The sequence below is a fragment of the Narcine bancroftii genome, chromosome 13 (assembly GCF_036971445.1).
Source record: "Narcine bancroftii isolate sNarBan1 chromosome 13, sNarBan1.hap1, whole genome shotgun sequence".
NCBI classification, from domain to species: domain Eukaryota; kingdom Metazoa; phylum Chordata; class Chondrichthyes; order Torpediniformes; family Narcinidae; genus Narcine; species Narcine bancroftii.
In genome coordinates this window covers 66,424,060-66,445,676 of record NC_091481.1, presented here as the reverse complement: position 1 = coordinate 66,445,676, position 21,617 = coordinate 66,424,060, and the positions used below count along the sequence as shown (strand labels likewise).

At 43.8% G+C, this 21,617-nt stretch overlaps 1 protein-coding gene across 2 annotated transcripts in view; it reads right to left on the bottom strand.

Moving 5' to 3' along the window:
* Positions 1-21,617, bottom strand: part of ruvbl2 (RuvB-like AAA ATPase 2) — a 42,450-nt gene that overhangs the window by 11,993 nt on the left and 8,840 nt on the right. For both annotated transcript variants that reach the window (XM_069909147.1, XM_069909146.1), the window contains exons 2-11: positions 17,572-17,626; positions 17,035-17,090; positions 14,591-14,732; positions 12,982-13,111; positions 9,970-10,036; positions 5,691-5,797; positions 5,138-5,231; positions 3,295-3,418; positions 942-1,036; positions 718-836 (exon numbers count right to left, since the gene is read on the bottom strand). In XM_069909147.1, coding sequence (XP_069765248.1) covers positions 718-836; positions 942-1,036; positions 3,295-3,418; positions 5,138-5,231; positions 5,691-5,797; positions 9,970-10,036; positions 12,982-13,111; positions 14,591-14,732; positions 17,035-17,090; positions 17,572-17,626 — 989 coding nt within the window. The remainder of the gene's footprint in view (positions 1-717; positions 837-941; positions 1,037-3,294; positions 3,419-5,137; positions 5,232-5,690; positions 5,798-9,969; positions 10,037-12,981; positions 13,112-14,590; positions 14,733-17,034; positions 17,091-17,571; positions 17,627-21,617) is intronic.

Here is a 21,617-nt window from a genome sequence, read left to right as displayed (position 1 = left end):
TCTGGTCTCCTGACTCGAGGAAGGGTAGACTGGCTTTGGAGGCAGAGCAGAGGAGGTTCACCAGGTTGATTCCAGCAATGAGGGGGTTGGCCAATGAGGGGAGATTGGGACTGTACTCACTGGAATTTGGAAAAATGAGTGTGGATCTTACAGAAATGTATAAAATGATGAATGGGATAGATAAGATAGAGGTAGGTAATATGTTCCCATTGGTGGGGGGAGACCAGAACTAGGGGATGTAGCCTGAAGATTCAGGGTAGTTAATTTATGACTGAGATGAGGGGGAACTGCTTTTCCCAGAGGGAGGTGAATCTGTGGAATTCACTGCCAGTTGAAGCAGTGGAGGTGACCTCAGTAATATATTTAAGACCAAGTTGGATAGATTTTTACATAGTAAGGGATATAGGGAAAGGGCAGGTAGGTGGAGATGATCAGATCAGCCATGATCTCATTGAATGGCGGAGCAGACTCGATGGGCCGGATGGCTGACTCCAGCTCCTATTTCCCATGATCTCATCCCACCCAAATGCTCTAACTCTGCAATGTTACAGTCATGAGCTCAAGTAGGCAAGTCAAGTGAGAATTCAACCACAGACTACTTATTCAACCCATTGTTGTATACCGCAGTACAAAGGCCAAATCAAAACATGAATATTTGGATGCACAACAGGCATCGTGAATGAAACGTGGAGAGAGTCTACAGAGGGGTCTCTGTACCTGGTTATCCCTCGGTTTGTTGCCATGATCAGAACTGGAGCCATGTCACTCTCTAAGCCACGGTTTAGGAAGGAGAAGCACTCAATGTCCAGCATGTGAACCTCGTCGATGAACAGCACCTGGAGAAGGCCAACACAAGGGAAGAGGGTCACCTTTTAGCATGCTCTCATACGCAATTATCTCCACTGAGAGCGAGCACAGAGTGGGCGAGTTTGCTCACTTACCCCCGGGATGATCTCTGCCTTCCCCTCTTCCCTCCACTCTGCTACCTTGGCGTTGATCTGCTCACGCACTTCAGACTTGATTTCCCCAGTGTCACCTGCAAAGTTGACCACAAGAAAGCTGTACAATCTGTACAAGGTGAGGGGAGGAAAGTTTTGGAGAGATGTCAGGGATTTAAAAAAAACAATGGGTGCCTGGAATGCATTGCCAAGGGTGGTGTTGGAGGCTGGTACAATAGGGACATTTAAGACTCTTAAACACATGGATGCAAGAAAAAAAGAGGATTATGGGAGTGAGATAGAGAGTGTTGAGTAGGTTTACGTAAGTCAGCACAACATCGTGGGCCGAAATTGCTGTACAGTGCTGTAATGTTCTGTGAAGCTGAGGGCGCCTTTCCATCCAGAGACTAAACAGGCGGGAGGTCTTGGGCCATACAGGTGCTCCCATCAGATTGACTGGATGCTGTTAAAAAGTTTCCTTCCCAACAGATTTCAGGCCCAGATCCATGTTAAAAGCCACACTTTATTTGTTTTGCAAAACTTGAGAACTTGGTTATTACAGGGTGCAATGTCACTGTTCAGCTGATTCTGCAGTAAGCGAGCCTGCTAACTGCTCAAAATCTTCTGCTTCTATCCCAATGGTTCTCAACCTTTTTCTTTCCATTCACATCCCACTTTAAGTCATCCCTTTGCTGTTGGTGCTCTGTGATTAGTAAGGGATCGCTTAAGTTGGGATGTGGGTGGGAAGAAAAATTTTGAAAACCATTGTTTTAATCGTCCTTCATTGACGTGATGTGCACAGTTTCAGAACCCCAAAGGAAATGGGCCAATGACCATTTTCCCCCCCAAGCCAACTATTTCAGAAACAATTGGGTCCAGAGCAGTGATTCTCAACCTTCCCTTCCCACTCACGTCCCACCATAAGCCATCCCTTACTCATCACAGAGCCCCGATGGCAGAGGGATGACTTAAAGTGGGATGTGAGTGGAAAAGGTTGACAACCACTGTTCTAATCTGTGCTCTGACTTTAATCTCAGCCAGTGATCAGGCTGGTCCCTGGCCATCTCCCTTTTTCCCTAACTCTGGCGCCAGTGTTGTGTAACTTTGATCAAGCAGAAGCATTTAAGACTCTTCTAGCGGCGCCCAAGAAATATTGCGGTCCCTGTTACTATGAGCTCTTTACTGCTCTTAGATAAAAAGCTCACATTTGGAAAATGGAATCATTTCGTCACGCGCGAGTTTTACTCCTTGTGTGAGCTCTCAAGGCAGAACATTAAGGAGACACTTTACTCTAAACCAGTGGTTCTCGACCTTTTTCTTCCCACTCACATACCACCTTAAGTATTCCCTATGTCATAGGTGCTCTGTGACTAGTAAAGGATTGCTTAAGGTGGTTTAATCGTCCCTCATGGACTCGTTATGTGCACAGTTTCAGGACTCCAAAGGAAATGGGCCAATGACAATTTTTCTCAAGCCAAATATTTCAGGAACAATTGGGTCTAGAGCAGTAAAAACACAAAATGCTGGAAAAACTCAGCAGGTCAAGCAGTGTCCTTTATGCAGGAAAAGTAAGAATACAGAATCACCGTTTCAGCCTTGAGCCCTTCATCACGGTATGAGAGAATGTCGGCAGGCGTCCGAACAAAAAATGGAGGGGAGGGGTGGCAAAGGCAGATGATAGGTGGAGAAGGGAGGGAGGGGACAGCAGCGATCAGGGGGGCAGAGGGATGGCTGGGTAGGGAGGGTAGAACTGGGAAAGAAAAGGTGAGCAGGTTGGAGAGTGCCCAGACGGAAAATAAGGCGTTGCTCCTCCAATCTGTGTGTGAGTCAGTACACAAGGCCACGGCCAGACATGTGAGTGTGGGAGTGTGACTCAGAATTGAAATGTTTGGCTACTGGGAGGTCTCTGCTGTGGCGGACGGAGTAGAAGTGCTGAGCGAAGCAATCTCTCAATCTGTGACCAGTAGAGGAGTATGACCTGCTGAGTTTCTCCAGCTTTTTGTGTTTTTACTTCAACCACAGATTTTCGTGATTCACTTGGCTCAAGAGCAGTGGTTCTCAATCTTTTCTCCCCCTACCCACCCCCACTCACACATCACCTTAAGTAATTCCTTACTAATCACAGAGCACCTATGATATAGGAATTACTTAAGGTGGTATGTGAGTGGAAAGAAAAGAGGGAACATGTGTTCTCCGGGCCTGGCCTGCTGTAAAGGTTAAAGGTAAAGGTTCCAATATTGGAATGTAATACCAGGAGGCAGGAACCCTCAGCGCTTCGTGGGGAGAGGTGGGAAATGGCAGATATTCAAACTTAACCTTTCCCAGTCACCGTTTACTGGAAGTGACTTGGTCTTACCTGAGAACAAGGCGAGGAATCCCTGTGTCCTGCTATTGATCACATCAATCTCGTGCAACGTCACTGTGTGAACCACCTCCTTCCGTTTCTGAAGTTCGCCATCTGGGCACTGCACAAATTTTGTCTGCAAGAAGAAAATGACTCTATTTCAAACAAAAATAAAATGATGTCTTTGAGGAAAAGGAACACAAGTTATTGGTGTGTCCAAGGCAGGCATTGGAGTGGGAAATCCTCAAGATGGAGCACATTGGGCAAGAACTAGCTTAATATATTTATCCCTCAAATATTCCCTTTTTCTCTATTTCCTACAGTGGTTTTTCAGTCTTTCAGTAAGTAAGCACTTTCTGTCATCACAGAACTCCAAACACAGGAAAGCATGAAACAGGCATACAGAACGGTATCGAGGCCTTTCAGCCCATGAGTCCGTGCCATCCAATTGACCAACAACTCCAGTGCGCTTTGAATGGTGGGAGGAAACCGGAGCACCTGGAGGATGCCCACACAGACACAGGGAGAACGTACAATCTCCTTACTGACAGTGTGGGATTTGAACCCTAGTCCCGAGCGCTGGCACTGTAACAGCGTTATGTTAACCGTTACGTGAATCATGCCACCTGAGGTAGAAGTAACCCACACAGACTCTCAAGTTTGAGTTCGATGTCACTGCTGACCCTACTGTTCAAATCCACGTTCCTCCCCAATTCTCATGCCCTTGATATCCACTGACGTTGCTCTTTGGAGGACAGGATTCTAAACCAAATCCATATCCTGGTTGAATGAGCAAGCCTTATCCTGAGACTCTCTGCCTTGAGAGATCCAGGCTCCTAGACCAGGTCCAGCCTCCCTGTCCTTTTCACAAGGAATTTACCGTTCACAAAACTCTAGTGATCAAAGGCGAATCATCCAAGTGCATCAAATGTGGTAAGCTCATCCTCATCAAATATGTGGAGAAGACCCCTTCCACCCAGCATCCTTCAGCTGCTCCCATCAGGTATTAGAGGCAACACCACCAGGTTGAGGACCAGCTTCTTTTAACGGGCAGTAATACTGCTGAACGACCAGAGAAACTGCTCACACTGACCCTCCGAGACTTTCAGATTCACAAAACAATATTTATTTATGTAGTTGTACATATGAATAAATTTAAATTTTAAATTCAGACATACAGCACAGTAACAGGTCATTTCAGTTCGTGCTGTCCAATTTATACCCCATTAATTTAACTCCTGGTATGTTTCAAATGGTGGGAGGAAACCAGAGTCCCCGGGGAAAACGCAGGGAGAACGTACCAACTCCATGCAGAAACCCTGCCCCGATCGCTAGCTCAGTAAAGATGTTGCGCTAACCGCTATGCCCAATACTTGTCCTGGATTTGTATTGTTTATCTCTATGTGTGTGTCACGTCTAGTTGTGTGTCTGCATGTTTTGCATCAAGGACTTGTGCAATCATATGACCATAAACTTGACTAGGGGGTACAGAGAGCAAAGCTGTGTGCCCACCCAGATGTATAGCTCTGATCTCCATTCCCAACATGAATGAGAGAAACATAGGCAGAATTGCAGCTGAGCGTGATGTTTCATTTAACATGACAATGCCCTTCATGGGAGGACAGACACAGAGGGGACAAGACCTGCCTTCCAATGTTGACCACCATGAAATTCACCCTTGTTTCCAGACCTGACGACATGTGGTATATAATGACTGGCACTTTCTCTCTCTCTCTCTCTCTCCCACAGCAGTAATCACCTAAAGCCTTCAGGATCCCTCTCAGACCTCAATTTGCTGGTGTAAGGGCTGGTACTTAATCTAGATTAAACATCAACACTTAAAAATCCAACATACCTGGGCCCCCATAGCATCGTAATCACGAGCTCGTGTGAAAGATCGTCCCAGTTTGCTAATTTTTCCTGTTGCTTTATCAATGGTAATGACATCTCTGCAAAAAAGCACACACAGGACTTCACTCTCTTGCATTCTTCTTCCATTTGACAGATTTCTCTCAATGAAGTGCATGGCCTCCCTTCCCTACCCTAAACGCTATCTGGCAGTTTGAATTTTGCACCTGTGACGATTTCCATGAGAATGATTCTGATTCTTCTGGTGTGCAAGATTGTGGACGACGTGAAAATTGGGGTGGAGGGTTAACAAAGGCTAGCTGAGGCAAGATGTAGATCACATGGGAGACTGGCTGGAGAATTGGCAGATGCTGCCTGGGTTAGAAGATGTGACATACCAGGAGAGGCTGGATAAACATGGTGTTTACTGCGGTGCTTCAGAAGGTGGGGAGGAGACCCTTTAGAAGTTTATAAAGTAATGAGAGACAGGTTTTTCCAGGATAAAATATCAAGAACTGGAGGAAACATGTTGAAGATGGATGGGAGGGGGGTGTACTCACCCAGCCTGAACTTTCTCTTTTGTTAAGCACTCAATCATTTTTGATCCCAAGTCGTAAATGGTCTCCATCTCAGTTGTTTTCAGGGTCAGCTTTCCAACCTTTGCACCCTAAAGAAGGGAAACATACGTGCACATTTTATTATTAGTGCGTGTTTAGCTGGCGAGCGCCCAAGCTGGGAACTGCTCCAGTGTATGCAGGCAGGGAGCAATGTCAGACTTTGTCTTCACCCCAGACTTCAAAAACAATCCTTGTTGTAGTTCCCTGACCTTCCTTTTCTACTGATCCCTCCAAATAGGTGTGCAATCTATAATAGATTCATATCCACTTGGACTCCAGCTGCAGTCATTTTTTTCCCCCCAAAATAGACTTTATTCACAATAAATTATTTGCCAAAAAGAAAAACATTCAAAGTCTTTTCACTCCCATAGTGTCAATCATATCTGTACCCTCCCATCAACGTACATTGTTACATTAGTTCTCTCAATACTCCACTACCACCCCTGTGGCACCTTGTCACTTCTCCCACCCCCTGTTGTTTGAGGGACACCCCTCGGTCTCAGCCCCCCAATGCCCAGTAATGGGAGGACTCTCGACTGTGGTCCTTCCCCACATTGCGTTGGTTGCACCAAGCCTCAGCGGGTCCTTTAGTACACCTCCAGCCTGGAATGTGCCAGTCGGCAGCAATCCATCACCGTGTGCTGAAAGACCAGGTTTTGGGCAGACCAAAGTGCGCCTTTCATCGAGTTTTTAAAAAAAAATTTTTTATTTTTCACACCATAAACCACATTAACCATGATACATACTTTTTCCTTTTCAAATATATACAGTGCCATTTTCTCCCCCCCCTCTCCCTCCTCCCATCCCACCCTCCCTACCTCCCCCCTCCCGTCCATTTAAAGTACAAAATCTAGGATACATTAAACCAGTCAAACAATGTTGTCATTCAATAAAAATAAACAAGAAATTCCACTGAGTCAATTCTTTTTATTTCCTTCTCCTTTCGTTAATTTAGGTAGTGAATGTCCCCGGTAGGTTTTCGCTATTATGTTTCATGTAAGGCTCCCATATTTGTTCAAATATTTCAATATTATTTCTTAAACTATATGTTATTTTTTCTAATGGAATACATTTATTCATTTCTATATACCATTGTTGTATTTTCAAATTATCTTCCGATTTCCAGGTTGATATAATACATTTTTTTGCTACGGCTAGAGCTATCTTAACAAATCTTTTCTGTGCATCATCCAAATCAATTCCAAATTCTTTGTTTTTTATGTTACTTAGGAGGAAGATCTCTGGATTCTTTGGTATATTGTTTTCTGTAATTTTATTTAATATTTGGTTTAGATCTTCCCAAAATTTTTCTACTTTCTCACATGTCCAGATTGCATGAATTGTTGTTCCCATTTCTTTTTTACATCGAAAACATCTATCAGATACTGTTGGGTCCCATTTATTTAACTTTTGAGGTGTAATGTATAGCCTGTATATCCAGTTATATTGTATCATACGTAACCTCGTATTTATTGTATTTCTCATCGTTCCAGAACATAACTTCTCCCATGTTTCCTTTTTTATCTTTATATTTAAATCTTGTTCCCATTTTTGTTTAGTTTTACCATTTGTTTCCTCATTCTCCTTTTCTTGCAGTTTAATATACATATTTGTTATAAATCTTTTGATTATCATTGTATCTGTAATCACATATTCAAAGTTACTTCCCTCTGGTAACCTCAGACTGCTTCCTAATTTGTCCTTCAAGTAGGATCTCAATTGGTAATATGCCAGCACTGTATCTTGAGTTATATTGTATTTTTCTTTCATTTGTTCAAAGGATAATAATCTATTTCCTGAAAAACAATTTTCTATTCTTTTGATCCCTTTTTTCTCCCATTCTCTAAAGGAAAGGTTATCTATTGTAAAAGGGAGTAACTTATTTTGCGTCAATATTAGTTTTGGTAATTGATAATTTGTTTTATTTCTTTCTACATGAATCTTCTTCCAAATATTGAGTAGATGATGTAATACTGGAGAACTTCTATGTTGCACCAATTTTTCATCCCTTTCATCGAGTTGATGGTCCCCCAGCGGTTCCGGATGTCTGACTGTGTGCGTCCCCGGGAGCAGCCCATAAAGCAGAGAGTCCTCTGTCACACTTCAGCTGACTGAAACATGAAGACCAGACCCAGTACATTTGTTGGCTGCTTTTTAAACGCAAAAAAGTAGTAAAAGAATCAAAGGGAAATTGATCGACTCAAGAGAATAAGTAGCAGGGGTACAGGGAAGAGGAAGAGTCTGACGGACTGCTCTACAGGGAGTAGGTTGATCTGCCTCCTTGACAAGAGAGACATACTAGAGGTTTGCTTACATACATTTTGAATGGGTTCCCAGAAATAATCCCATTGCACCATTTTCTATTTAATCAAATTGCTTGATTTGAACTTCAATGTCACTGTCAAAATTTGCAAACTTTAAAAAAATATTTTCATTGAGTTTAACATATACATTAAAAAATGGACATTTGTACACAAGAAACACAGAGAAAGAAAATGAAAAAATAAATCGAACTATTAATAGAAATAATGCAAGCAATCGTGACAAATCTGATAAAATAAAGGGGAAAAAAACAACTAAAAACCTAAGATAAACTAATCTAACCCCTCCCTCTAATCAAGATTACCATACATGCTGAGTAATTAAAAATATATCAATCATGTGGAATAACTGGCGACCACCAGAGAACAGGCAAAGAATCCTACAGTAAATTATTAATTCTTCAAATTATAAAAAAAATTCTAAGAATGGGCCCCATAATTTCATAAATTGAAACTTTCTATCTTTAATAACAAAGGGAGCCACAAGCATCTGTAAGGGTTACACACAGCAGTGTAGATATGTTAAGGGTAAAAGGTCCACTGTACATCCTGTCCTGTAGGACAATCCTCAAAGCTTAAAAATGTCGCCTCAAAAATCAGGGTCGTCTTAATTCAAACCCCCAGTTGCTGGTGCTATAACACCGTTGCACTGACCATTACAATAACCATTAACCCCCGCTCCCTCAGGTTTACAGAGAAAGCCACACTAATATACTAAGATAAAGAGTCTGACTAGGAGCCTTTGAGAGAGTTGCCCCAGTGGCGAGCGACATCGGCCAGCTCTTCATTCTGGGCACTGCCACTTCATTCAAACGGCTGCTGTGGGCGGCGCTCCGCTGGCTGAGTGCTTGCTCCCATCTTCACCAAGGGGCTGTGTGTTGCTTCGGAGAACGTTTACTTTTACAGTATTAAACTTCTATTTATTCCTATCTACCTATTTACTTCCTCTTTCTTTTTTGAATAATGGGGTCTTTACTCACCTACACACAACTACAACAGTGGGAGACTGTCAGCTTTTCAACCGTGTTAGGAACCTTGGGCACGGGTACTTCTAATAAGCACCACTGGTAGGCAATAGCCAACAAACGACTTCCTCCTCCCTTTGGGTGACAAAGGTAAAGGGCCCACCTTTTAAAATAGAGGTGGGCAGCAATTAGCTTGCACACTCAGGACTTGAGGGCATTTGAGGCCAGGCCATTAGAAGAATTCATGGTGGAGTAGATAAATTTTTCAGTGAAATCCTGTTAACCAGAATTCAAGCAACCGGCAAAAAAATTATTAATAAATAAATAAATAGATAGAATTTAATTGTAAAAGTAAACGTTCTTTGAACTAACTCCTCAGAGACGATGGGAGCCAATATTCAGCCAGCGGAGGGCCTTAGTCGGACTTTGTTCATAGCAGCTGTTTGAATAAAGTTGTGTGAAACAGCAATGGTGTTGCCCAGGATGAAGAGCTGGTTGATGTCGCTCGTCGTTGGGGTGACTCTCTTAAAGTGCCTCCCTATCCCTGTTATTTATTCTGTTTATTCCTAATGCAACTGTATTAGTTAGGCATTGTAATAGCGAGTCTCAAGCATCAAAAAACCTCGCTTATCCGGCATCCACTTAGATGCCGAATACCAGGATTTTTTTTTACTCTATTGAGGACTATGAGAGGAATTGGCCTGAAGATTTGAGGCCAGAGTAGATCATAATGAACAGCAGGACAGGCTTGAGGGGGGGGGGGTCAAGATCCCATCTTATTTTCTCACACAGAGGCACAAAAGTAATCTATCCAACCAGGAAGATTGGCGAGAAACAGAGAAGGCAAAAACACAAGAATGGTTGAATCAACTTTGGTTTACGTGCACCGCATCAATCGGCACCAAGCCATTTCTCCGATTCAGACTTTGAACTCACCGTGCCAGTAGCTGGCCGATCAATCTGAATTTCCACCACTTCACCTTCTATAATCTCAGTTTCCTCTCTGTTTGGGGAGGGAAAAGAAAAATCTTAGCTCAACAGAAAGGACCAAGATAAAGTATCCTGTCGCACAACAACTTCCACAAGCTTCAGATTTCCAAGGCTGACCAAGTGCCTCACGAGTGCATTTTTGAGTGGAAGTGATTGCTTTCAGATGCCCAAACATCACCACATGATATTCTGCAGTCAGCTTGAAACTGCTGCAGTGTGCGTTACGTTCTTGTATTACTGAATTATTAAATACTTGCTCTCGAGAAAGAAAAGCAAAGATTGCAGAGCAGCTTACCAGAATCAGTAAGGTTAAAAGGGGAGCAGGTAACAAGGAATGCCGTAGTCTTGAGGTCTCAGCGACACAATATGGGAAAAGGGAGCAGGGGTTCTCACAAGGTGTAGGGGCAGATGTCGGCCCATCGGCCCTTTGAGTCTGCCCCGCCATTCTATCGTGAGCTGATCCATCCACTCACAGCCCCACTCCCCGGCTTTCTCCCCATAACTCTTGATGTCCCGACTAATCAAATCCCTGTCAATCTCTGTCTTAAATACACCCAACATCCTCGCTTCCACACTCGCCCGTGGCAACAAGTTCCACAGACTCACCACCACTCACCACCCTCTGACTAAATACATTTTTCCGCATCTTTGTTTTAAATTGAAGCCCTTTGTGCTCTCTTGTCCTAGACTCCCCGATCAAGGGAAATATCCTTGCCAGATTTATTCTGCCCAGACCTTTCAGGTACAGGTAGCCCCCACTTTTCGAAAGTTCACTTTACGCCACTTTGCTTTTACGAAAGATCTACATTAGCAAAAATAGCATTCAGCAGGCTGTCAAAAGAACGTGGGGCTGTGGGAACAGTGTGGGGAACTTGTAGCGGGCTGTTGAGAGAGCATGGGTGGTGGGATCAGTGTGGGGTCTGAGAGCAGGCTGTCAGAAGAACGTGGGGCTGTGGGGACTTGCAGCTGGCTGTCGGGAGAGCAAGGGGTAGTGGGATCAGTGTGGGAATTTGTAGCAGGCTGTCGGGAGAGCATAGGGCAGTGGGGACTGACAGCAGGCTGTCGGGAGAGAACGGGGCAGTGGGGACTGAGAGCAGGCTGTCAGGAGAATGCGGGGCAGTGGGATCGGTGTGGAGTCTGAGACCGGGGTGTTGAGAGAGCGTGGGGCAGTGGGTCTGAGAACACTCAAAAACTTTTCCCTTATAATGGTAATTGCTTCTTCACTTTACATCATTTCAGCTTACAAAACGTTTCATAGGAACGCTCTACTTTTGGATAACGGGGGGGGAAGGGGGAAATACGTGTATTTAAAATATCTCTATGAGCTCCACCCCCCATTTTTCTGTACTCCAATGAGTACAATTCTCATCTGCTAACCCTTTCATTCCTGGCATCATTCTAGTCATTCTTCTCTGAACCCTTTAAAATGCTAGCACTTTTTTCTCAAATAATGCACCCAAAACTGTACAATGTACTCTAAGTTAGGTCACACCAGTGCCTTATCGAGTCTCAACATTACATCGCTGCACTTGTATGCTATTCCTCTTGAAATGAACACCAATATTGCATTCGCCTTCAAGGCAAGTGCAGTCTGGGAACAAGCTGGATAAAAGGCCAGAGAACAATCATCCTGGGTGACAACCAGCCAGCAGTTCCACCGAGGTGTACTCTTCCGTGTCTGCGAATTGCAACGGTAAAGATGGGGATGGCCTGCGGTCTCATGCCAGTGCATCTGACCACCCCCCTGCTGCCGAGGATCTGGATGCATCTAGCATCTGGCTGCTTCACTAAGCCAGAACAGAGTCCCACTACACCATCACTAATCTCAATTGAAACAGTAAAGACAGAAATGGCTGGTGGGCCCCAGAAGAGATTTAATTTTTTTTCTTTTACTTAATTTTAGTGTTGATAATTAATTTCTACTAGCTTTTAAGGTAATTTATTTTTCAACTTCTTAAAAAATTTTATTTAAATTGTTTTGAACAGGTTTTCACACAGGCAATAAATTTTTTCCAAAAGGTTTGCTTCTTGAAAGCAAATTGGGGATTTTGATAGACAACTTTATGATGAACGCAAAGATCATTTCAGATTTGGTGTCTCACGTAGGAAGTTGGAGAAACATTAAATTAACTTTTATTGAATTTAGCCTGCTTAATCACATGGCCTTCATTCAACTGACCTAATAACGTTTTGCTGCTGATTTTCATTTGTACTCAGCATCTGATGCCTCTCATGTCAGTGTCCAACAATAGTCGGCCAGCACTGATGGATTCCAGTTGCCCTGACTGCGCTTTTCCATGGTCGCAGTGTCCTGGTGAAACCTTTTACCGTGTTTGTCACCGACTGCACCAGGATCAGCAGGGAAGATGTCCAGTGAGGATGCAGAAAATGAACTTTCAATGACATGTTGCACCTCATGTATGTTTGAAGCGTGTTAAAACATGACAGAAAAATCACAAAAATAGGTTATAGCTAAAAAAAACAGTTCACGATAGGAAAAGTTTAAGGTGATCTTCATGATCAGCAGCTCCAAATCTATAAAATACACCAAAAGCACACTTTTTCTTGTCCAGTGTTATCAAAGGTGTCTATTGAGGTCAATAGGTTGCTGAGGAGCTGTGGTCAGTATCCCCCCACAAGAGGCCGGCCAGCTGCTTGCAGTCCATTTCTGGTGGGACCGCTGCTCCAGCAATGCCCCCTGCTGGACTCGACCTGCACAAGTCATGGCTCTCGGCCAGTTTGGTGAGACCGGTTGCAAGAGAGACGGGGCTGGTTGGCTGCTGCACCTCAGTACGAAATAAGTACAGTAAAAGTGTCAAAGATTATAGGGAGGAGGCAGGTGAATTGGGTTGAAGAAAAAATACATCAGCCACGATTTGAACAGCAGAGCAGCCTCTGGGGTGAAAAGATTAAATCTGCTATGTCTTAGCTTGCAACCACCACCAGCTAAACGCTTACTTGATGCGGACCCCAATGGAGCGACGGAAAGCCTGGGTCAGCGCTTCTGTTTTGCTCATTTCCAGAGAGAAGATCTCACTGCCAGCAATGGCTGTGAATGGAGTGTCCTGGCCTAGGGCCTGAGCCATCCCTGTAGAAGCACAAATGCATTTCGATTAAAAACAGCAAGGATTGGAAGCCCTGTCACGGGTCAGGTTGGAGATCAAAGCTACATGGAACACAGACCTGGGAAGACTGATTCTGAGGCACAGAACGGCCAAGGTATTCATTTGCACAGGCTGGGAATGATTTCACTTCAGGGCCATCACAAATACGAATTTTATTTGAGAAATGGTAGTGGGGTAGTTAAGCGTTGGGCCAGTAGGCTGGAGACCCTGAGTCTCTTGAGAGTAAAGTTCAAACTGTAACATGTCAACTGTGAAATTTGAATTCAGTTAATTGGATAGTGGACCTAAAACGTGAAAGTCTGCAGACGCCATGGTTGAAGTAAAAGCACAACGCTGGAGAAACTCAGCAGGCCAGACGGTGTCCTTTATATAGCAAAGATAAGATACAGAACCGACATTTCAGGTTCGGGTTGACCAGCTGCGTTTTTACTTCAAACACGGTGTTAGCAGACTTTCATGTTTTACTCCTGCCTATTGCAAAGCTCTGCCCACCCTGAATAAGTTCTCCTTTGCTCTCCAAAGGGAGTTCTGCAGCATTCTCTCTCACTGCTCCTCACCTGTAGCTCTCAAGCTCCCTCCCACCATTTTGTTCAGGCACCTGCCGACATTTTATCATACCTCATTAAGGGCTCAAGCCCGAAACATTGGTTATGTATCTTTACCCTCGCTATATAAAGAATGCAGTTTGACCTGCTGAGTTTCTCCAGCTTTATGTTTTTACTTTAATTAGATAATGGGTTTGTATCTGCTGGTAAATCATTGCCTCTAATAACGATATGGTTTGCAAATGTCCTCCAGGGGGATCGAGTCTGCCACTCTCCTCTGCCGGTCTGGCTGATGCAGTTTTTAAATGCCTTCTGAAAAGCTAAAATAGTTGCTAAATTCAAGGGCAATCATTAGGTGAGTCCTGTTGACCTTAATTCCTAAATCAGGATGGATGAAGCATCTCTCCCCAGTGTCCTGGTGGGTAAGGAGATCACTTGAACTGAAAATGAGAAAGTCCCAGATTACGTGCTAGCCTTGTGTCGACTTCTGCCTTCAAGGGTTGGGGCAACACGGTTAGCGACGATGCTTTTACAGTGCTAGCGGCTGGGGTTTGAATCTGTAAGGAGTTTGTATGTTCTCCCCGTGCCTGTGTGTTTCCTCCGGGTGTTCTAGTTTTCTCCCATCATTCAAAAAAAATACCGGGGTTTGTAGGTCAATTTATGGAAAACAGCCAATCAGATAGAACAATTTCCATTTCTATCTGTAAATATTAAATCCCCTTTACTATTTATATTTCCAATGAATATTTCATTTCAATTAAATTTATTGCATGTTCATGGCTTTGAAAATTATTATAGACGTAAAAGATTTAAAAAATGCTTCTCATGCATTGTCAATATTCTTTAAATTCCTACATCATCGCTGTCCATCAGTGAAATTGGAAAAGCATTTCATACCCATGGCAATGGCAGTTTTCCCTGTTCCCGGCTGGCCAGCGATCAGGATGGCTCTCCCAGCGATCTTCCCCTCCTTGATCATCTCAAGGATGACTCCAGCAGCCCGCCGTGCACTGAGCTGCCCCACCATGCCCTGGGACACCTGCAGCACAATGGCCATTGCTCAGATTTTAGATTCATTATCAGAGTACATACTTGACATCACTAGAACCCAAAGATTCTTTTTCTTGCGGGCAAGGCATTTATTGGTAGTGCAAAGAAATACTGTACTCAACGTGCACATGTAAACAAATAAAGAAATGTAAATACACTGAGAGAGAGAAAAAAGTGAGAATCCTTAAACAAGTCCCTGATTGAGATTTTGGTCGAGGAGTCTGATGGTGGAGGAGGAGCAGCTGTTCCTGAACCTGGTGGTGCGAGTCTTGCGGCCCCTGTACCTCTTTCCTGATGGCAGCAGTGAGAACAGAGCGGGTGCTGGGTTAGGGTCTTGGATGATTGTTGATGCTTGCTGACGGCAGAGTTCCCTGTAGACATTCTCGAAGGTGGGGAAGGTTTTGCTTGTGATGTCCTGGGCTGTGCCCATTACCTTTTTGTAGCAGGAGACGTCAGAAGCACAGAAACAAAATGGCAAGATCGGTGTTTCAGAAATATAGAACTACTGAGCACTAACTCTGTCTCTTGAGCCGTACGTGCACATCAGAATCCCAACTCATTAAGGGGAGGAGTAGTGGTCTACAGAGAGTGTCCTATGGCGGCAACGCCTTTACATCGCCAGTGATACAGGATTGGACCAGGGTTCAAAACCCGCGCTGTCTGTAAGGAATTTGTAACTTTCTCCCTGTGTCTGTGTGGGTTTTCTTGGTTTCCTCCCACCAATTAAAAAAAGGTACCGGGGGGGGGGGGGGGGGTAGGGTGTAGGTTAATGGGGTGTAAATTGGGTGGCACGGACTCGTGGGCCAAAATGACTTGTTTCCGTGCTGTATGAATAAATTAAAAACTCTGACAATCCAAGTCGTCACCTTTATTTATCATTCATACCATGCTTGCACGGTAAAGACGAGGTAGTGTTACTCCAGGACCATGGAGTGCATTTATATAAATATAAGTTAGAATAGATGTCAAACACAATAAATTATTAATATTAATATATATACAATATGTCCAAGGTTTACGATCCACATATGTTCTGGGAATTCAGGCTTGGGGAAAAAAAAACTGTTGCCCAATCTGGTTGTAAGGGCCCAAGGGCTACGGTACCTCCTACCAGATGGCAGAAGGGAGAACAGTTCACGTGTGGGCTGTATGGAGACCCTCACAATGTTTATTGCCTTTCGCCTCCATCGTGTGTTGTAGACATCCTTCTTGGAAGGAAGAGAGCCCCCAATGATCTTTTCTGCTGACCTCACTATCCTCTGCAGGGTCTTGCAGTCCGATAAGGTGCAACTACCAAACCAGATGGTGATGCAGTTGCGCAGGATGCTCTTGATACACCCTTGGTAGAAGGTAGTGAGGATGGGGGAGGGTGGGAGTGGGAGGTGAACTTTCATCAGCCTGCGCAGGAAGTGGGGGCGCTGCTGGGCTTTCTTGGTTAGGGAACCACTGTCGGATTGTTGGGAGTTCCAGAAGCTGGAACTCTCTAGGTGATGTTTTCCTCGTTCTCTTTAAACTCACAAGTCCCGTTCCTGCACTTCCATTAAACTCACCGGTTTTTGATTCCCGCATTCTCTATAACCTCACCTAGTTTGTTGTTTGAAGGGGGCGCACAGAATCATTGAGGACCCTGTCTACCTCCACACAGCATCTTTTAGTTGCTCCCAACAGGGAGTATCAGAGCCAGCACCACCAGGCGGAGGAACAGATTCTACCCACAGACAGAGAGACTGCTGAACGATCAAAGGATCTGCTCCCTCTAACCATCCGAGACTCTCATATTCATGAAATAATATTTTTTTATTTTGATAGATGAAATACTTGTCCTGCATTGGTATTGTTTGTCTGTATGTGCATTATGTCTGGTGGTGTGTCTGCGTGTTTTTGCTCTGAGGACCAGAGAACATTGTTTCATCGGGTTGTACTTGTACAATTAGATGACAATATACTTGACTGAAATGTTTGTGACACTGGTGTGTGACAAATAAGCAACTTATATGGGTTGAGTATTAATAGACATAACATCCAATTGTTGGGGAAATCTGCTTGTCCAGAACCATCAAGATTCAATGTTAAAGGATCCCTTCTAACTCCGAACTGTGATAATCCCACATTCTTGGGACTTTAAAGGATAACGCCTGCCCACTCAATGGGTAAACATGCAGGTTGACAGTGTACATGCTTGGATGTGAAGAAACAAGTGAAAAGCAAATCAATTGGTCAAAGTTCCTACTGGCAGAGAGCCCTCAACAGTCCCAAACGCTCTATTGCATCAGCGCTGCCCAAATCTGTACCTGTCGGGGTTCCAAAGCATCATCAAGTCCCAAACCACGGATATGTGAGTGGGCACCTGTGGGCAGTAGACATTCCAGTTAGTTCTGCTCCTTGGGTTTAACTATGTCCCAGAGTTCATTTTAAACCACGTCCACAATTTCTTTAGCTTCACAATTCACAAGAGTGTAAGAACATGAATCAATAAATTCAAGGACAGTTTCTTTCCTGACTTACTCAGACAGCTAAATGATATCGTGTTCAAAATAAAGTTGTTTTTGGTCTGTACCAATTCATCTCTCTCTATATAACCTTGCACCACATTTCAGTAACTGTACTGGGCATGGGTTGCCTAGCTGGACTGCTCGCAAAACAAACCTTCTTATTGCATCTGAGCACGTGGCGATAACACTGCTCCAACTACATCCATAATTCACGATCACACCAGCTCCATAGGCTGGATCGCAAACCATGACAGTCGGAATATGGTAGAGGGACAAGTGGCTTGAACTTGAAATAAGAAATAAAGAATAAACATAACCCTAACCCTTTAAACGTACCAATTCTCTCTATCCTGGTGACATCCCTCACTTCAGGAACCTTTGTGGTCGTGGTCTGAAAATGGAAACACAAAAAAGCATGTAATATTTTTCAAAGCAACTGTTCCGCTGCTACAGGTAAATTATGCACCCCGCTCCCCTCCCGTCCCCTCTTCCCCTTCTCTTCCCACCCTCCTCCCCTCCCCTCTTCCCCTTTTCTCCCCACCCTCCTCCCTCCCCTCCTCTCCCCACCCTCCTCCCTCCCCATCTCCCTCATCTTCCCCTCCCCTCCTCCCTCATCTTCCCCTCCCCTCTCTCCCCTCCCTCATCTTTCCCTCCTTTCCCCCTTTTCCTCCCCCTCCCTCTCCATGTTCCCCCTCCCCAGCTCTCTCCCTTTTCCCCCTCTTGTCATGATAATGAATATGTATGAGATGTACCGGAAATCACGTGGTATGAGAGAGAGATAAGAACATAAGCAGGAGAACAAAGGAAACGGGAGAATAAAACCACTGAGAAGTTTACCTGATAAAACTTGTGTTTAATGTTTTACCTTCGATAAGGTACCACATGGAAGGTTAGTTAGGAAGGTGCAGTCTTTAGGTATAAATTTTGAGATAGTCAAATGGATTGAACATTGGCTGAAAGGGAGAGGCCAGAGAGTGGTAGTGGATAATTGTCTGTCAGGTTGGAGGCCGGTGACCGGTGGTGTGCCTCAAGGATCTGTATTGGGCCCATTGTTGTTTGTTATATACATTAATGATCTAGATGATGGGGTGGTGAATTGGATTAGTAAATATGCAGACGATACTAAGATAGGTGGAATAGTGGATAATGAAGAAGGTTTTCAAGGAGTGCAGAGGGATTTGGGCTGCTTAGAAAAGTGGGCTGAAAAATGGCAGATGGAATTTAATGCTGATAAGTGTGAGGTGCTTCATTTTGGTAAGAAGAATCAGAATAGGACATATGTGGTAAATGGGAGAGCATTGAGGAATACAGAAGAGCAGAAAGATTTAGGAGTGACGGTACATCTTTCCCTGAAGGTAGAAACTCACGTGAACAGGGTGGTGAAGAAGGCTTTTAGTATGCTGGCCTTTATCAATCATTGCATGGAATATAGGAGTTGGGAGGTGATGTTGAGATTGTATAAGACGATGGTGCGGCCTAATTTGGAGTTCTGTGTGCAGTTCTGGTCGCCTAATTATAGGAAGGATATAAACAGAGTGGAGAGAGTGCAGAGAAGGTTTACCAGAATGTTGCCTGGGTTTAAGCATCTGGAGTATGGGGAGAGATTGGACAGATTGGGTCTTTATTCTTTGGAGCGTAGAAGGTTGAGAGGGGATTTGATAGAAGTATTTAAGATTATGAAAGGGATAGACAGAATGGATGTGGATAGACTATTTCCGTTAAGGGGAGGAAAGTTTAAAACAAGAGGACATAAGTTAAGAATTAAGGGGCAGAGGTTTAGAGGTAACATGAGGGGGAACTTCTTTACTCAGAGAGTGGTAGCTGTGTGGAATGATCTTCCGGGAGAAATAGTAGCGGCGGAGTCAATTGTATTATTTAAGAAAAGGTTGGACAGGTATATGGATGAGAGGAAGATGGAGGGTTATGGGCATTGTGCAGGGAGGTGGGATTAGAAAGGGGTGTTTGGTTCGGTGCGGACTAGAAGGGCCTAATGGCCTGTTTCCGTGCTGTAATTGTTATGTTATGTTATTATGTTATGTTAACTTCACATTTCGGGCCACAAATGTGACATTGGCGACGAGGATGGGATAAGCTTGAAGAAAATTAAAGACTAAACAAGATTACAGAGGATTACAGACAACTTCAAGGTGATAAGAATTTTCTCTGTGTCTCAGTACTTTTGGGGCTGGAATATTTCCTCATGGCTGGTGCAGACGGTGACTTTCTAACACATAGTGGAATTGCTCATTTTGACCCAACGGGTGATGCAAGTACTGTAAGTGTGAAGTGGAAGGCATGGCTGGAAGAATTTGAATCCTACGCCGACAGTCGTGGCCTATTTCTAGATACCGGTACAGTTGAACAAAAAGCGCAGAGAAGGGCGTTACTTCTTTTCACTGCGGGACCCTCAGTTCGGGAAACATTTAAGACACTTTTGAATACTGGAAGAAAGGATGAGTACCGGAAAGCGGTAGATGCATTAAATGCACACTAAGTAGTGACACCGAATGCTACATTTCAACGCCATTTGTTTCGTAGAACGAGACAAGAAGATGACCAGACAATTGCTCAGTACGTGACGAGACTACGCCAGCTAGCTGTTGGATGCAATTAAATGCCAGCTGATTTGGACAACCAATTATTGGATCAAGTCGTACAGCACTGCAGATCAGATAAACTCAGAAGACGTCTACTGGAAAGAGGGAGTGAGTTGGAACTCACCGATGCTTTAGCTATTGCTGCTGCATTAGAGGCTGTTGAAGGGCAATTTCATACCATGACCCTGAAAGACAACTCAAGCCAGCAAATTAAGAGGCTCTCACATCGCCATAACCAGCCAAGATAGGGAGGAGTCACGTGATGGAGTAGTGGCCGGACGGTGAACTCCAGCCCTCTCCAGAAAAGTCAGGAAAAACAAGAGAAAATACAAAGGCACAGAAATACAAGTTAAAGAAAAGTGAGTATAAAGGTGGAAAGAAGATGGAGACAAAAGGAGAAAAATCAAAATCAACGGAAAGAAGAGAGGAAGAGAAGACAACGGAGGAAAAAGGTGAAGGCCTTACCTGTCCGAAGAGGCCCGCTGTGGAGAGAGGACCCCACTACCTCAGGTCGGTAGAAAAAGAACTACAACAATGGCTCACAGAGCCGAGTAAAAGTGCGCAACCGCGCATGCGCGATGCGCATGAAAATAAAAACACACCGACGGGAGGGGGGACCAGCTGGGGAGTCGATCTCCACAGCCGGCAACGACAGCTGCAGAACACCTGCAGCAAGAAGAGACCACAGAAGACAATGGAAACAAGAAAGAAGAGGAGGAAAGGGCATCAAAGAAACAACAGATGGCCAACCCAGAGGAAGAAGAAGAGGAAGAATACAGTGAAATAGATAAAGGGAAAGGCAAGGTAAAGGATATACTTGCTCTTGTTAGAGGATACATGGAGTCATTTAAAGAATGGCAAACACAGGAATTCAATGATTTAAGAAGAAGAATAAACAACACAGAAAAGAAAATAAATAAAATGGAGATGACCTTAACAGAAATGGGGAAAAAAATGGACAAGATGGAAGAACGGGCAATAGCAGCAGAAATGGAGGTAGAAGACTTAAAAAAGAAATTGGAGGAATCTAATAAAAAAACTAAAGAGACACAAGAATTACTAGCCCAAAAAATAGATATAATGGAAAATTATAACAGAAGAAATAACATAAAGATAGTGGGCCTTAAGGAAGATGAAGAAGGCAAGAATATGAGGGAGTTTATAAAAGAATGGATCCCTAAGGCCCTAGGATGTCCAGAACTACAGCAAGAAATGGAAATAGAAAGGGCACATAGAGCATTGGCCCCTAAACCACAACCACAACAAAAACCAAGATCTATTGTAGTAAAATTCCTAAGATATACTACAAGAGAAAAGGTACTGGAGAAGACAATGGAAAAAGTAAGAGAGGGCAACAAACCACTGGAGTATAAAGGGCAAAAAATCTTCATTTATCCAGATATAAGCTTTGAACTCCTAAAGAAGAGAAAAGAGTTCAATACAGCAAAAGCGATTTTATGGAAGAAAGGATATAAATTTACACTGAAGCATCCTGCGGTATTGAAAATATTTATTCCAGGACAACAAAACAGACTGTTCTCGGATCCAGAAGAAGCACGAAAATTTGCAGAACAATTACAAAAATAGACTGAGGGATGAAGACGGGTAATGAGAGCAAAAATGATCACGATTGATATGTATGTGGGTAAAGACAAAAATAGACTGAGGGATGAAGAAGGGTAATGAGGGTAAAAACGACTACGATTGATATGTATGCGGGTAAAGAGGTATAAGAGTGAATAGAGACAATGGGCATACGTGAAAGTATCTGTAATTAGAGGAAAA